At 40.5% G+C, this 16,464-nt stretch overlaps 1 protein-coding gene across 1 annotated transcript; it reads left to right on the forward strand.

Annotated features, from left to right (window-relative positions):
* Positions 1 to 5,142: 5,142 nt before the first annotated feature.
* DYNLRB2 (dynein light chain roadblock-type 2) lies at positions 5,143 to 15,280 on the forward strand. Its single transcript, XM_086349435.1, has 4 exons — positions 5,143 to 5,203; positions 7,647 to 7,722; positions 13,814 to 13,981; positions 15,011 to 15,280. Exons 1-4 carry the CDS (start codon positions 5,201 to 5,203, stop codon positions 15,052 to 15,054), a joined length of 291 nt encoding a protein of 96 aa, XP_086205561.1. The 5' UTR covers positions 5,143 to 5,200; the 3' UTR covers positions 15,055 to 15,280.
* Positions 15,281 to 16,464: the final 1,184 nt, after the last annotated feature.

The raw sequence follows: 16,464 nt of genomic DNA on the forward strand, positions 1-16,464 counted from the left end.
TTGGTTCCTCTATGGATTACACACCTCACTTCAGAGTTTACTTAGAAGTACTACTTGAACACATCAAGTAGAATGTCAGGATACATCCCTTTAGCCTCCCTACTCTGTGTTGTGATTATTTTACACATTGCATTTACATACTTTTAACAATGTTTTGTTTTCAACCATCAAACATATTTAGAAGACTCAAGAGGGGGAAAAAATGTCTATTATGGAGGTCACCAAGTTTTTCAGCGAAGATCTAGACAGTAAATATTTTAGGCTTTTCAGGCCATACAATGTGAAGGTAATGATTGGAAATGACCATGTGGAAGCTTCTGGAATGTGGGCAGTGTTCTATCTCCTGACCTGGTTGGGGGTTACGTAGGCGTTCACTTTGTGGTAACTCACTGATTTTATATTTTCTTTTAGGCACGTGGCCTGTGTTAGTAACTCACCAATCAACTTTTGTGCACCAAACTGTCTTGTGTGTTATACCTAACAATGAAAGTAATTCTGAACTGAATAGACTAGAGACCTTTTGACTGTATTATCAGGGAAAAAGAAGGGGTATATAAAGTACATGGTTCTCTTATTGCTCCCTTCAGTCCTTTCTTTGAACAAAATTAAAAACCAGGAAATAGTAACAATTTTCCCTCACCCCTAAGATACTGAGACTATCTACTGGGTGCAGTGCACAACGATGGAAACTGCTTGCTGGAGCGATTAGTTTAAAAATGGGAATTGTGAAAAAATGAGATGAGAGGTAAATAAATTACACTAGATGAACATTTTAAGTGAATAACTGGAGAAGAGGAATAAGAGAACCAAGGGAAAGATTTTCTTTAGTGAGAAAGTCAGTGATACAAGTTATAAATTTTTTTTCATAGGGAGGGCATGAAGGAAAAGGAGGCTGAAGAGAAAGTAGTCAAGAAGGGAGAGAGGACAGAAATAGGGGAGGGAAGTAAGGAGGGAAAGGCTAGAGAAAGAGAAAGCTGAGAAAGAGGGAAAGAAGGGAGTAAAGGAATGGAAGAAATAAGGAAGAACACTAAAGAAAGGAAATGACACAGAAAGTAATGTGGCTAAATGACCCATAGCGGGCACCTGACACAAGCCAAGTAGTTCACCCACATGATACCTTTGACACCTCACATAAACTCTGAGATACTGTCTTTCCTATTTTATAAGTGAGGAAACAGAAGCTCTTATAACTTACTTTACTCACAGAAACACACCTAGAAACATCACCCTGCTGCTGCTGCTGCTGCTGCTAAGTCCCTTAAGTCATGTCTGACTCTGTGAGACCCCATAGACGGCAACCTACCAGGCTCCCCCGTCCCTGGGATTCTCCAGGCAAGAACACTGGAGTGGGTTGCCATTTCCTTCTCCAATGCGGGAAAGTGAAAAGTGGAAGTGAAGTCACTCAGTTGTGTCCAACCCTCAGCGACCCCATGGACTGCAGCCTTCCAGGCTCCTCCATCCATGGGGTTTTCCAGGCAAGAGTACTGGAGTGGGGTGCCATTGCCTTCCTAGCTGCATGTAACTCCAAATTCTGTGCTCTAGGAAACCATTTAATTACAACAGAAAAGATTCTCTTACAGGAAGTAAATGCTTACGTTACACTTGAGTCCTGAAAAGAATTACCCTAGAGGTTGCCTTTGTCCTAATATAAAGTAGAAAATGGCTGATTTTCTGAAACTCTAAATCTGTCATTCTAAAATGGTACTGGGTCAGTTATAATACTTACTGATGTCACTGACATCCCCTAATTCTGCTTCAGTATTAAGGGCAATTTTCAAGCAAACTGTTGTTGCTGTTGCCGTTTAGTCGTAAGTCATGTCCAACTCTTTTACAACCCCATGGACTGTAGCAGGCCAGGCTCCTCTGTCCAAGGGATTTCCTAGGTAAGAATACTGGAGTGTGTTGCCATTTCCTTCTCCAGGGGATCTTCCCAATCCAGGGAGTGAACCCGAGTTTCCTACACTGGCAGAGAGATTCTTTATCACAGAGCCATCAGGGAAGTCAAAGAATCTAGTGTACACTTTTTTGAGCAATATCACTAGAGTACTAGGAGAAGTTGTGTTTAAACTGACAAATAATGCCTTATTTTATGAGAAAATGGGCACAAAGTATACTCCTTGGCTCATTATTTAGTATTTGCCAACTGGTAGGAATGCCAGTTTCTATATGGGACGGTACTGAAAATACCAAGATAAAACTCGAGCTCATGAAGTTACCTGGGTTTCTTCAGATTAAACAGAGAGTAGAAACAAATTATTAGAGAGATTCCAGCAGAAAATTGTCTCACTTTCACAAAACTATATGTGAAGAACAGTAGACTTTATGTTCGCATGTACCACAACTTTGGTGGTCACTTCAAGAGTACTTGCAAAAAGTATTATTCATTAAGTCTTTCACTTTAGTTCAAAGTTATTGAACTATAGTTAGCATTTACTGTGGGTCAAAAGAAGTGGTGAGGGGATGAACAGAAGAGAAAAAGAGAAACAGAGGTTCCCATACACTGAGCATGGGTATAGAGAACGTGATAGATGCTGCCAAGATATTTTATACAGCACAGCTCTGGATATTCATTATAGTCCCTCAAAAAGCATAAAAATTAAACCATGCTACCTCCAAGGAATAATTAGAAGTGAAAATCAATACGGAGAAAATGGCTCATATTCTCTTCATTGATTTTCTGTGCACAGTGAGTCAAACTTGACTGTTGGTTGGAAGTCAGTTTGGCTACTTCTTATTACTTTTTTCAGCAGTTGGATACTCCTGCCAGTGCCTTTCATGCCGGAGTCTCTCTTTGCTCTAATCACAGCTGTCAGCTATTGAATGAGTTTGATACCCTGACTTCAGAAAGGAGGGGATTCGCAGACCACGCATATGCAGTCAGTTCCTTCATTAAAGCTGACTGACATCAGCGATAACACGGTGCACTGCCACTGATTTTTAGAAGCAAAACAAATTGCTGCACAACCAAGTAGGAATCTCCTGGATCTAAAACACCCAGAGAGCCCAAGAATCAGTGTTTATACAATTTATCCAGTATTGCAGTATATGCCTGCACTTTTATCACTGAAAAGCATACAAGTTATCAGTGCAGAACTAGATCTGCAAACATACACACCAGCTCCTCCCCCAGAATCTCAGTTGCCCATTCCAAATGACCTTGGCTGGAGTGTCAAGTGTGGAGTGACAAGGCGGTATGAGTTAGCCATTGTGACCTGGCTTTTTGAGAAGCAGTAAGTTTCTCAAAGGAAAAAAAAAAAAAAAACTGAAGCAGAACTAGAGCTTCAGCGAGTGTTTCTGTACATAACATAGTATCATCAAAGGGTAGGACTCCAAGTTGAAATGGATCATCTAGTCCCAAGCCAAGTTCAAAATTTTTCCAGGGCATCCCTGACCAGGAAGACAAGGACCTATTCAGATTCTAGATGACTTCCCTAGCAATAACTATGCCTTGTTTGGTGTAACGTACTTATTGGAAACAAAAGCACAAACTGAGTCAGTATTACAGGGAGCTGCTATAGTGGGGTCCCTATGGAGAAGCAGTCCCAACTTGACCATTTATATTTACTGCATGCATGCTCAGTCGCTAAGTCATATCCAACTGTCTTTTGATCCCATGGACCAGGCTCCTCTGTCCATGGGGTTTTCTAGGCAAGTAATGGAGTGGGTTGCCAATTCCTTCTCCAGGGCATCTTCCCCACCCAAGGATAGAACCCGTGTCTCCTGCTTGGCTGGTGGATCCTTGACCACTGAGCCACCAGGGAAGACCTGTCTAGAGTTCAGTCATTCAAGTTCTCTTCAAACCCCAGGACAAGATGCCGACCCAACCACAAAATTTTCCCACTGTGCCTCAGGTACACTCTGTCTCTTCCTCCCAGACTACCAAGATACATCAATGCCCCTCGGAAGACCAAGAGACTTGTAACCATCCCTAGTTGACCTTTAACTTGTTTCCTCCCTCAGTTCCTCCAATACCCAATGGACTGCTCTTCTACGGAGATTTGCAGAAACTCAGCACTAACCTGCCACTTTTCAGCAACTCAGAAATGTGGGCAAATGGCTTTGTAAAAAATAAAATAAAGTTCTAGTGGGTTAAATATAAGTACTGGGTAGTAGCAGCTCTACAACTGAGGGAAGAGCAGCTCGGGGGTGGTACAACCACCACGAGAACCTAAGACGTTATGATGACACTTCACCTACGGTGTTGGGGGTTGCTGCTGCTGCTGCTAAGTCGCTTCAGTCGTGTCCGACTCTGTGCGACCCCACAGACGGCAGCCCAACAGGCTCCCCCGTCCCTGGGATTCTCCAGGCAAGAATACTGGAGTGGGTTGCCATTTCCTTCTCCAATGCAGGAAAGTGAAAAGTGAACGTGAAGTCGCTCAGTCATGTCCGACTCTTAGTGACCCCGTGCCTGCAGCCCACCAGGCTCCTCCATCCATGGGATTTTCCAGGCAAGAGTACTGGAGTGGGGTGCCATTGCCTTCTCCATGTTGGGGGTGGGGAGATGTAATTTAATAAATATATATTTACTATATACATACTTATTGTATGTGTGTGTGTGTGTGTGTGTGTGTGTGTGTGTATGTCTTCAATCAAAAAGAAATGCGCTTGGTGGGCGGGGGAACAAATGTGTCAGCCCTGACCCGGCAGCGCCTCAGCAACTCTGCGGGTCACAGGGCAGCTGAGTCTATACCTAATATCACCCCGGGGTCAGACGGAACCACGCCGGTTTATTTGCTCCAGAACACGTATCACACTTGGACAGTACTGCTTCGTTTGTCGCGCATTTTGTCTGTCTCCCGTTCTAGAATGTACCACAGGCCCAGAGAACGGGACACGGTAAGTGGTCAATAAATCGTTCTTGAACGGGGAATTGGCGGTTACCGAACGCGTACCTCAAGGAATGACTGACTGAAACTTCGAACGAACGAATCGAAGCCTGGCCTAAGTACCTCAGTTCTCAGCTCAGGTGAGCGCTGGGGACAACGGTCCCCAGCCCCTGGCTACGGCAGCCGGGAAGGTCAAGCCAGTTCCGGGCGGAAGTGCAAGCCCCGCAAGGCCCGCCCCGCGCGCACGCAGGCCCGGGTACCCACGCTTCCGGGAGATCACTTCCTCCACTGTCTCCTAGCAACGGCTGGAAGCGTTGTTGACATCCGAGGCCGCAGTGGCGCAGGTCTGAGCCCAGAGTCTCGCCGCCCATAAGATGGTAAATCCGAGATCTCTGTCAACAACCCGCCCGCCAAGGGTGCCGACAGGCAGGGTCCCTTCGCTGCCCAGTTCTCGGGGCCGCAGGGAAGGCTAGGAGCTCCAGAAGCTTCTTGGAGGGGCACACGGAGACGCTGGAGGGACCAGAGGGGGCGACCGTGGAGGAAGGGAAGATGTGTAGATGGGGGGAGCTTTCTTGGGGAATAGATATCTAGGGGTGTTTTCTGGGAGTAATACTTGAGGAGGAAGAATATCGAGAAAGAGACACGGAAGGGATGAAAGATCCTGAGGGGAATGAGTAATCTCCTCGACAGCGAGGGAAGTTTGAAAGGGGAAGAGGCACCATGGAGGAGAGAAAAATCACCCCGAAGGGAAAGAAAGACATGCGACAGCGCAAGGGAATGGAGAGGGGCGAGAAGGAGGAGCTGTTGAGGAGAGAAGAAAGAAAAATAGAAAAGAGGAAGTAGGGATGGGAGAAGGGAGGCGAAGAAAAGGAAAATGGAGAAAGAGAAAGGTCGAAAAAGAACAAACCGAAAGTGTTTTTGGTGTTTTGTTTGTTTGTTTGTTTTTAAGGAAGGAAAAGGTATTGGCGATGGGAATTAAGAGACTATATTATGAGGGCTCAGAAATCACGAAAGGAAAAAACACCTGGGAAAATAGAGGGACAGGCTGGGTCGAGCAGGGAGAGAGAAGTAAAACAGAAATAAAGAGGTCAGCGGATCTTGTAAGGAGCTGTGGACGTTGTCCTATAGATGGCACAAAAAAAGTAGTTATTTAATCCCCTGTACAGGTACTATGCTTTAGTGCAGTGTTTCCCAAAGTGAGATGCAAACATGAGTTGCTACTTTAAGATGGCTCAGAAATACCAAATACCACAGAGTGAATCACATCAGAGAAAGTTATTCCTCTTTCATTTTTTTCAGCCTCTAGACTATATCCAGGAGAGACTTTCTGGCACTTTTAGGTCCTTTTAATACTTTGGCCACCTCATGCGAAGAGTTGACTCATTGGAAAAGACTCTGATGCTGGGAGGGATTGGGGGCAGGAGGAGAAGGGGACGACAGAGGATGAGATGGCTGGATGGCATCACCGACTCAACGGACATGAGTTTGAGTGAATTCCGGGAGTTGGTGATGGACAGGGAGGCCTGGCGTGCTGCAATTCATGGGGTCACAAAGAGTCAGACACGACTGAGTGACTGAACTGAACTGAATGCCACGATCATCTATCTATCAAGTAGTTTTGATTTTTCACCTGAAGTGCAAACCTCAGGCTCATAATTTTCATTGGAGTAGAATTTAATAATATGATCTCTCTTTTTTTATGATTATTTCTGCCTGTGACAAATGATACAGAATTTGCATTTGTGGTAGCGATGTATAGTTTCCTTTTAAAATGCATTCATTTAAACTTTTAGCAGTGAGATAATTCTAAAAATGTGCTGGGTGAATAATATAGATGTTATTTATAATGGCAGAAATTGAAAAGCTGGTACACGAATGCCTGAAATTCAGAAAACACCTGCTATAGTGGTGGAAAGAGGAAATAAGTGCTCCCGCCCACATTAGGGTCAAAAGAAAACTGAGTCAAAAGAAAACTGTCTTTTGACAAAAGTAACATAGCATTCACCCATACAATGTTGTAAACAAAATTATTTTATAAACTCTCATCAAAAGACTCTGCAGAATACTGTTTGAATTCAGAATATCCAGTGATTACTCTGTTATGAAAAATATGCAGGCTGGAAAAAATATTCTTTAGTTTAGCATTTGTAGAAGGAAATAAACTGGTACAATAGTCTATGCATAAGATTCAGAAAGCTAAATTTAAAACCCAGTAATGGGATTATAACATTTATGGTTGAACATTCAGCATGCCCTGAGATCCAGGCTGTAGTTACCAATAGAATCCTGGGATACATTGTTTTCACAGAATATTTTTAATTTAATCATCTGAACTCCCAGTTAGATGACATTTACAACTGAGAATATGATTTTTTATTAAGTGATGCTTTTAGAAGGAAGGAGGTCGTAATATAGCTCTATAAATATTTTTTTAAATCTATAATGTAGAAATGGGATTTTTTGTGTGAATACAGAAAGATCAATGAATGAAAGATGACCCGAGCAGATTTCTGTTCAACATAAAGGATACTTTTCCAGTGAATAGAGACAGATAAAAATGAAGTGCGCTCTTGTAAGGCAAGATTTCTGTCTCAACAAAAGTTCGGGGCAAGATATTTTTCAGGGTTGTATGTAGAGAGTCTTATATAAGTTTGCATATGGGTCTTGACAGTTTCAAAGCTCTCTTCCAAAAGCTGAGATTTAGCATCCAATACCTTAGTTTAAGGAGACAGAGGAGTAGGGATCTTTCTAAACATTACTCTCGTTAGGACTGGGATCACCATGAAGACTCTGGTTAATTTTTTTCCTGATCTCTTCCAGGCAGAGGTGGAGGAAACCCTAAAGAGGATCCAGAGCCATAAAGGGGTTATAGGAACAATGGTTGTAAATGCAGAAGGTAAATACATCACAGGCTGCCTTCTTGACACGCAGAAGCAGACCAAGAGCCTTTTTGTTCTTTGAAGTCTTAGGCAAACATCTTGGAATTTTAAGTCAAAAGTATATTTTACATATTTTAGCTGAATCATTTACTTATCAAACATCTATTGAGTGTCTGTTAATTACATGCCAAGCACTCTGCTAAAAGGTAGGGAAATAAAAATTTTAATGTATATATATTCCTAAGAAGTGCTGTACATTGTCTAATTTTTAAAGCTTTGGTAAACTCTCTTCTAACATTTCAGGAGGAGCTATGAAACTATTACAATGAAGATAAGAATACCATTGTTGGCAGTTTGCTTTCATTTTGAAATTGTAAAGCGTACAGAGTTTCAATCTTCATTTGAAAAGAAACCGTTCCTTCACCATAGTAAATGAAATCTTTGAGAATTAATTTTAATGTAATTTATAGTATAGTCTTCATGGTTATAGTTAAAGGAGGGCCAATACATTTCCACCTATGAAATCTGTAGACTTATTCCAGAAACTTGCCTATTAACAGTCCACAGAGCCTTCTCTCTGGCACGTTGTTCCATGCTCAGCTATGGTGGCAGCCTCTTAAAGGCTTCTGCTGGCTTCATTGCTAATTCAGGCATCTGTAAGGGCGAGAGGTGCCACAGATCCCAGAACGTTAGTTGAAACAAGAGTAGCTACTTCACATAATTCATGGTATAACCATGGAATTGGCACACTGCCAACTCGGTGCTTGGCAACGGACTCTCACAGCTAATCATTATTATGGAGCAAATCCATCAATAAATATTTATTGAGCAACTACCCACTGAAAGTCTGTTTAAGCTCTCAACTTCAATCCCTTATTATTAAAAATGGAAAATAACCCAATTTACTGATGATTGTGACAAGTAAGTGAAATAATAATTGTCAAGGGCCTGGCACAATACCCAATACTTAACAGAATTGTAATGAAGTAGTTCTGTGAATGTGGAAATTTTTAATTTATTTATACAGATAAAATATTTGATGTGTTTTACAAAATAATAAAATTTAAAAATGCTCAATGTCAAGAGAATGTCAAGTAATAAATTCACCCAGCTTGAGTGATCAGGAAGGAGAGGTTTTAACATCAGCCTACAGGTAAATCAAGAGCTATGCCTAATATTTCCAGGAGGCCATCCAGTCTGAGTCCATTGTTCTGGTTGAACTGATTTTAGTTCCAGGCATTTGCATAAGCTCTATCACACCCCCTAAGATTTGAAGGACTTCACAGAGAGGCTGTATTTGTTTTCTTTGGCTGCCATAACAAAGCACTACATACTTAGTGGCTTAAAAAGATTAGACGTTTATTCTCTCTCAGTTCTGGAAGGCTAGATGTTGAAATCAAGGTGTCAGTGGTCCAGGCTCTCTTCACAGAAGCATCCTTCCTTGCCTGTCTCCCGGCTTCGGTGAGTTCCAGCAGCCCTTGCTGTATGTTTGCTTGTAAACGCGTCACTCCCACCTCTGCCTCCATCATCGTGTGCGTTTTCCTCTTCGTACTCTTTTTCCTCTTCTTATAAGGACCCCAGTCATTGGGTTAGGTCCCACACTGATCTAGTATGACCTCACATCTTCAAAGACCCTATTTCCATATAAGATCACATTCTGAGGTTTAGGGGAGGCTTGAAATTTGGAGGGAACTCTATTCAACCCATCTGGTGGCTCAGACAGTAAAGAATCTGCCTGCGATGCAGAGGACCTGGGTTCGATCCCTGGTTCAGGAAAATCCCCTGGAGAAGGGAATGGCCACCTACTCCAGTGTTCTTGCCTGGAGAATTCCATTGACAGAGGAGCCTAGTGGGCTACAGTCTATGGGGTCTCAAAGAGTCAGATACAACTTAGCAACTAACTCAGGTACATTCATTCACCAATCCTGACACCGAGGACAATGTATCTGAAGGCAGACTTAGTCTAAAGTTCATAATTCTGGCAATATGCTTTAAATGTTGGAAAAATATCCATACCTTTTGATCTGTAATTCCACTCCTGGGAATTTATTTAAGGAGTAATGAAGAAAAGATTTAGGTGCAAAGGATCTCAGAGAGGCATCATATATAACAGCAATAAAGCGAAAGTCACTCAGTCTTGTCTGACTCTTTGCAACCCCATGGACTATACAGTCCATGGAATTCTCCAGGCCAGAATACTGGAGTGGGTACCCTTTCCCTTCTCTAGCAGATCTTCCCAACCCAGGGATAGAACCCAGTTCTCCCACAATACATACACAGACAAATAGGTAAATAAATCTCTCCCAACAGTAGGGAAATTTTTGAATTAATTATGTAATATTTACTCAATGAACCATTACTCTATTTAAAATGTTGAAGAATATTTAAAGTCATGAAAAACTACTCCCAATATTAGATGAAAAAAAAGCAGGAAACGAAGCAGTACCCAGTATTTTTAAATCCTAAATACAGCCAAGCACACATACACACTGAAATATGGAAGAAAAGGCAGGGATGTGTTAACGGTGATTATCTCTTGAGCAGTTGAATTAAAAATGACTTTTATTTTCCTGAGGTCTCTCAATTAACACTTTTCTCATCCAAGGGTAACACAATATTATTTTTCATACTCATTAACTTCTAATTAACCTCTACTAGGAAAAGGTTGTGTTAAGGTTCGGGGCACTTTTCTGAAAGCCAAATTAACCTTTTCCCAAAAAATACAAATGAGGGGCTTATTTTTATGGTCAGATTATTAACAACCAGAGTGTATGACAAGGATGTTTACTAATAGCATATAGTATAAGTTGTGTGACTCGAATGAAATGAAATACTCCATCTTAACAGCCTACTCAAGTTTAAATGAATGTGCCATTTATTACAATGTAGCTTTGCAGCATTCAGAAGTCCCATGAAATTTAACACTGTAAATATTTAACTAAGCTGCTGTTTGTGTGTTCTTGCTCTCTACCAGTGGTTTTAGTTGACTAATTCCCAGTAAATCATTTTAACAGTTTTTTAGGTTTTTGATTGTGGTGAGGTAAGCCTTCTACCATGTTATACGTTTAAACTCATTCTCTGCCATGTGCAGCAGAGTCCTTTGGTTTCACTATCTGAAACATAGACTTATCCATGACAATGAAATGAGCTTATCAGTTTAACCCAATGCTGAGGGGTGTAGGTTTTTGTTAGATTCTTTGTTAACATTGGTTCCCCATTTATAAAATAATTCATTGTTTACAATATTACAGTCCTGATCACTGAACTAGATACTGGTGAACATGCATATTTGTTTCCCAGACAGTCATATCCGTTGTATATTCTTATGTATATAAGCCTGATTTCTGCAGGCTCTTAATTTTAAATATTCTTGACATTTCTAACAATCCATCATTTGGATTTCATTAGATTTTATCCAGCCATCCAGCCATTTCCTTTTATTTTTGAAATATAATCTAGCAACCAAACTACAAGTGTACAGTTGAAGAGTACCACCTTGGTGGGATCATAAAGATTCATATTTTTAAAGCAGTGTCGTAAATTTAGGAATATTGAATTTATACTCTTTGTTCTAGAAGTTACATTTGAGGAATTTATCCTACCCACAAGTATATACAAATGTGAAATGGCATCCACACAGATATATTCTGTCGCCTTGTTTATAAAAGGCAAAGATTGGGAACAGCCCAAATGCTTGGCAGGAAGATATATTAGTTACGTGCATTACAAAGCATCCATTCAACAGTCGCATTATACAGCCATTAACAGGAATGCCCTAGCCTTATGTGGACAGAAGGCAACAACTTTCCAAGTGTATCAAATGGAAGAAGTTAAGGTACAGAATAGAGAATGATACAGTTGAAGAATACAAATGTGAACAGACTTAAATAAACTTAGACTATCTCTGCAAGGACACCAAAGAAACAGAGCAGTGGTTACCTCTCAGAAGAAGTGGGTGTGTTTTATACCATATGCTATAATTACTTCCTAATAAATTATTTTTTAATTACTTCACATGGTCCCAAGCAAGAACTCAATAAATATTTGTTGATTGATATTTTTTCCCCAAGGGTCCACAGCAATATGAAGAACTCCAAGAGTTTCCACAGTGCACACTTATTATTCAGGAAGGCTAGGTCTATTATTTATTGACTTGGATCATGAATAGACTGACTAAGTAGGCCCGAGCATCTGATTCATAATCTTGTCATCTGCACTTTAAATAATTTATTCTGCTTGTATTTCTTTTTTGACACTGAGCAATGCAGACTTTGTAGATAGTCACTCTTCGTGATGCAAAATAAAACTGTTTGGTCAAAAAGCACCCTTAAAAGGTGGAGTGCTTGCTCCACTTTCAGTCTCCTGCTTGGTAAAGACACACATGTAATGGTTCACCAGGTGTGAAAGACAGAACTGACTTCTGGAGAGAAAGTGGCCAGCAAACAATAATACAGAAATTAACAAGCTTTCTATGAAACCTTATTTACTGAAAAGGTTTTCCTTATAAATATTGTCCTCCTCATCTTGTTTGGCAAGACCGACTCTGGAGAGAATGAATTTCTTAAAGGGGAAGGAAATTAGTCTGTTTCAGAGTTGAGGCTCTCCAAAGGTTTTCATGAAAAACAAAGTCCCAAGTTAGAAGCACTCAGACCAGTTTCTGGAGCTACATTCTCTGAGGGAAAAAACCAAGAGGGCCACCTTAGCCTTTTTTATTGATGGGCCTTCATTTGGGTTCCTGAGGAACTTGACAACAATCCCAGATTCACCTTCATGTGCCCCCCAAAACTCAAGGCACATTTGCAAATCAAATCCTTGGAATTCCCTGGCTTATTTGGTAGTTTTCAAAATAATATGGAGGTCGGCTCTGATTAGGTACGATATATGTAAAACAGCTAGCACGGCACCTGTTCCACAATAAGCACAGAGTGACCTGAAGAGAGGCTGGATGGATTTGAATGGAATGAAATTATACTCGCATATTTGTCTGGCTAGGTTTTTTTCTGCTAAATTAATAGCTTCTGTTTTACACTCATAATGAAACAATAGAGCACACAAGTAGCCAAATCTAATCATGCTTAAACCAAGAATGAGTGCAAACCAGGGCATGCCCAGCCAAACTACAGCATCTTTGTGGCTGTGTTTTCTAGCATAAAAATTAAGGTTTGCAAAATACTGTATGAGGAAGTTACAAAGAAATTCTGAAAACCCCTTTTGATACTCTCTAGCAGGTGCAGATACCCCCTTCTATCTCTGTTCTCAGGAAACTAGCACCATGTGTTAAGTGGACTTTTCACAGCTTCTCACAGTGAACTCACCTCACTGTAGACAGGATGCTTGCTGCTGCTGCTGCTGCTAAGTCACTTCAGTCGTGTCCGACTCTGTACAACCCCATAGATGGCAGCCCACCAGGCTCCGCCATCCCTGGGATTCTCCAGGCAAGAACACGAGAGGGTTGCCATTTCCTTCTCCATTGCATGAAAGTGAAAAGTGAAAGGGAAGTCGCTCAGCCATGTCCTACCCTTAGCAACCCCATGGACTGCAGCCTACCAGGCTCCTCCATCCATGGGACTTTCCAGGCAAGAGTACTGGAGTGGGGTGCCATTGCCTTCTCCAGACAGGATGCTTAGGGAAATGCATTTCATATAGAAACATGTTACTACTGAAATAATCAATTAACAATTTCCAAAAGATTTGTATACTAAAGTGTTCATCACCATTAGGTACGAAAACAAAAACACACAACCTAACAATCCTATAGTAGGGGGTTGATTATATTATGTTGTATCCAAAGAACAGTAAAGTCTACAGCCATTAAAAATAATGTCGATGGCACCGTCAACAAGGAAAACTTGTATGCTGCCCTTTGAATGAAGAAAAAAGCAACAGTCAAATCTACTTTTATAATTTGATCCAACTAAATTTTAAAATCCATGTGGAGGCAGAAAGATTGGAAGGAAATAAAGTAAAATTGTTCCAGTGAGTAATATGAGTCATCACTTTTTCTTCCTTTTTAAAATTACCAGTATTTTCCAGTATTTCTATGATGCACCTATTGCTTTTATAAAAAGAAAAAAAAAATGTTTAACCCATAATTAAATCTTGTACTAGGCATTCCCATCCGAACAACCTTGGACAACTCAACAACAGTTCAGTACGCAGGTCTCCTTCATCAGCTGACCATGAAAGCCAAGAGTACCGTCCGTGACATTGACCCTCAGAACGACCTAACTTTTCTTAGGATCAGATCCAAGAAACATGAAATCATGGTAGCTCCAGGTAATCTGGCCCATTTCATGTCACATTTCAGGCATCTTTCTACTTTACTGGATAAAGGCTTTGTGTCTCAAAGGATGGGGACTGTGGGTTTTAACATGCACTATGACACATCATGTTCCTCAATTAAAAAATGAAGAAGTTTGAATCTGAAAATTCCTTGAAATTAGTCAAGAAGTTGGATTTTGCCCGTTTGTACCTGTTGTTAGTAAAACATTTAGGAGGTATAGATTTCCTGTTACGTAAACTTAGCACACAGACCTCCTGAAGAGTGGGAGAAATATCTCCTATCCAGGGGATAAAGCAGAGGGTGGGTCAAAGGTCTGTTGGGTCTCAAACCTTCCCTGGGGTGGAGCCCATCCACTGGGGCCACTAAAAGCCAGCCGCCACAGAAATACTTCTTTCCTCGAAGGAGGTGCATTCACTGTGTTAGTGGATGTCAGTGTAAAACAGGACTCATGTTCCTAAATCTAGTCTAGAGCAAACTTCTCTATAATGCAGCTGTAAAATCAGAGTCGCCCGCAAACTAAATAAAGCTTTACCTGCACCTGTGTTCTCACACAAGGCGCACATTAGAATTGCTTGGAGATCTTTTTAAAAATTTTTACTGATACCTGGAACTCCACCTCAGACCAATAGAATCTGGGGCTGGGCCCAGGTAGCTCAACAGGTGATGCTGATGTGCAGCCAGGCTGGCAAACCACTGGTCTACACAAGGTCCAAGTGATGTGCTGAAGAGACAAGCAGATGAGCTGAAGCATTCTTTTATTAAATTTAATTTTTAGGGTAGCCTAACACATAAGATGGGCTCCCCTGGTGGTTCAGTGGTGAGGAATCTGCCCACCAATGCAGGAGATGCAGGTCTGATCCCTGGGCCAGGAAGATCCCTTGGAGTAGGAAATGGCAACCCATTCTAGTATTCTTACCTGAGAAAACCCATGGACAGAGGAGCCTGGTGGGGAACAGCCTACGGGGTCGCAGAGAGTCAACCAATTTTTAGGGTGGATTAACTTTGTCCATCTCTCTCCACAGATAAGGAATATCTTCTGATCGTCATTCAGAATCCATGTGAATAGACCTGCAACAGCCAAATTCTGCCCTGTGATGCCAGGCTGAAAACACTTCACTCTTTTAAAGATTCCTGAGATTATAATCAATCCAAGTGATCTTTTGGACAATCCTTTCTATTTTTACATTTAAACTCTTTACATGTCTTATTTAATCCCTTTTGAATGTATTGTAAATTTATAATTTAACTATATAATAAATAAGTTTCTGAAACAGTAGTAAAGATGAATAAAACTAAAAGCTGGTTCTTTGAGAAGATAAACAAAATAGACAAACCTTTAGCCAGACTCATCAACAAAAAAAGAGAAAGAATCAAATAAACAAAATTAGAAATGAAAAAGGAGAGGTTACAACAGACAATGCAGAAATACAAAGGATTATAAGAGACTCTTATGAACAACTATATGGCAATAAAATGGTAACTTGGAAGAAATGGACAGATTCTTAGAAAAGTTCAATATTCCAAGACTGAACCTGGAAGAAATAGAAATTATGAATCCAATTACAAGCACTGAAATTGAAGCTGTGATCAAAAATCTCCCAAAAGACAAAAGCCCAGGACCAGATGGCTTCATAGGAGAATTCTATCAAATGTTTAGATAAGAGCTAATGCCTATCCTTCTAAAACTCTTTCAAAAGATTTCAGAGGTAGGAACACTTCCAAACTCATTTTACAAGGCCACCATCACCCTGATACCAAAACCAGTCAAAGACAACACACAAAAAAGAAAACTACAGTCCAGTATCACTGATGAGCATAGATGCAAAACTCCTCAACAAAAGTTTAGCAAACAGAATTCAGCAACACATCAAAAAGCCATACACGATGATCAAGTTGGGTTTATTCCAGGGATGCAAGGATTCTTCAATATATGCAAATTAATCAATATGATACAATATTAACAAATTGAAAGATAAAAACCATACGGTAATCTCAATAGATGCAGAAAGAGACTTTGACAAAATTCAACACCCATTTATGATTAAAACTCTTTGAAAAATAGGCATAGAAGGAATCTACCTCAACATAATAAAGGCCATATATGATAAACCTACAGCAAACATTATTCTCAATAGTGAAAAACTGAAAGCATTCCCCCTAAGACTGGGTGTCACTTTCACCACTGTTATTCAACATAGTTTTGGAAGTCCTCGCTATGGCAATCAGAGAAGAAAAAGAAATAAAAATAATCCAGATGAGAAAAGAAGAAGTAAAACTCTCACTGTTTGCAGATCACATGATACTGTACATAGAAAACCCTAAAGATAGTATCAGAAAATTACTAGAGCTCATCAGTGAATTTAGCAAGGTTTTAGGATATAAAATAAATACACAGAAATCACTTGCATTTCTATATACTAACAAAGAAAACTCAGAGAAATTAAGGAATCAATCCCATTCACCACTGCAACAAAAA

This window comes from Bos grunniens, chromosome 18 (assembly GCF_055505025.1).
Source record: "Bos grunniens cultivar Pamir isolate PY7600 chromosome 18, Bosgru_T2T1.0, whole genome shotgun sequence".
Lineage (NCBI taxonomy): Eukaryota > Metazoa > Chordata > Mammalia > Artiodactyla > Bovidae > Bos > Bos grunniens.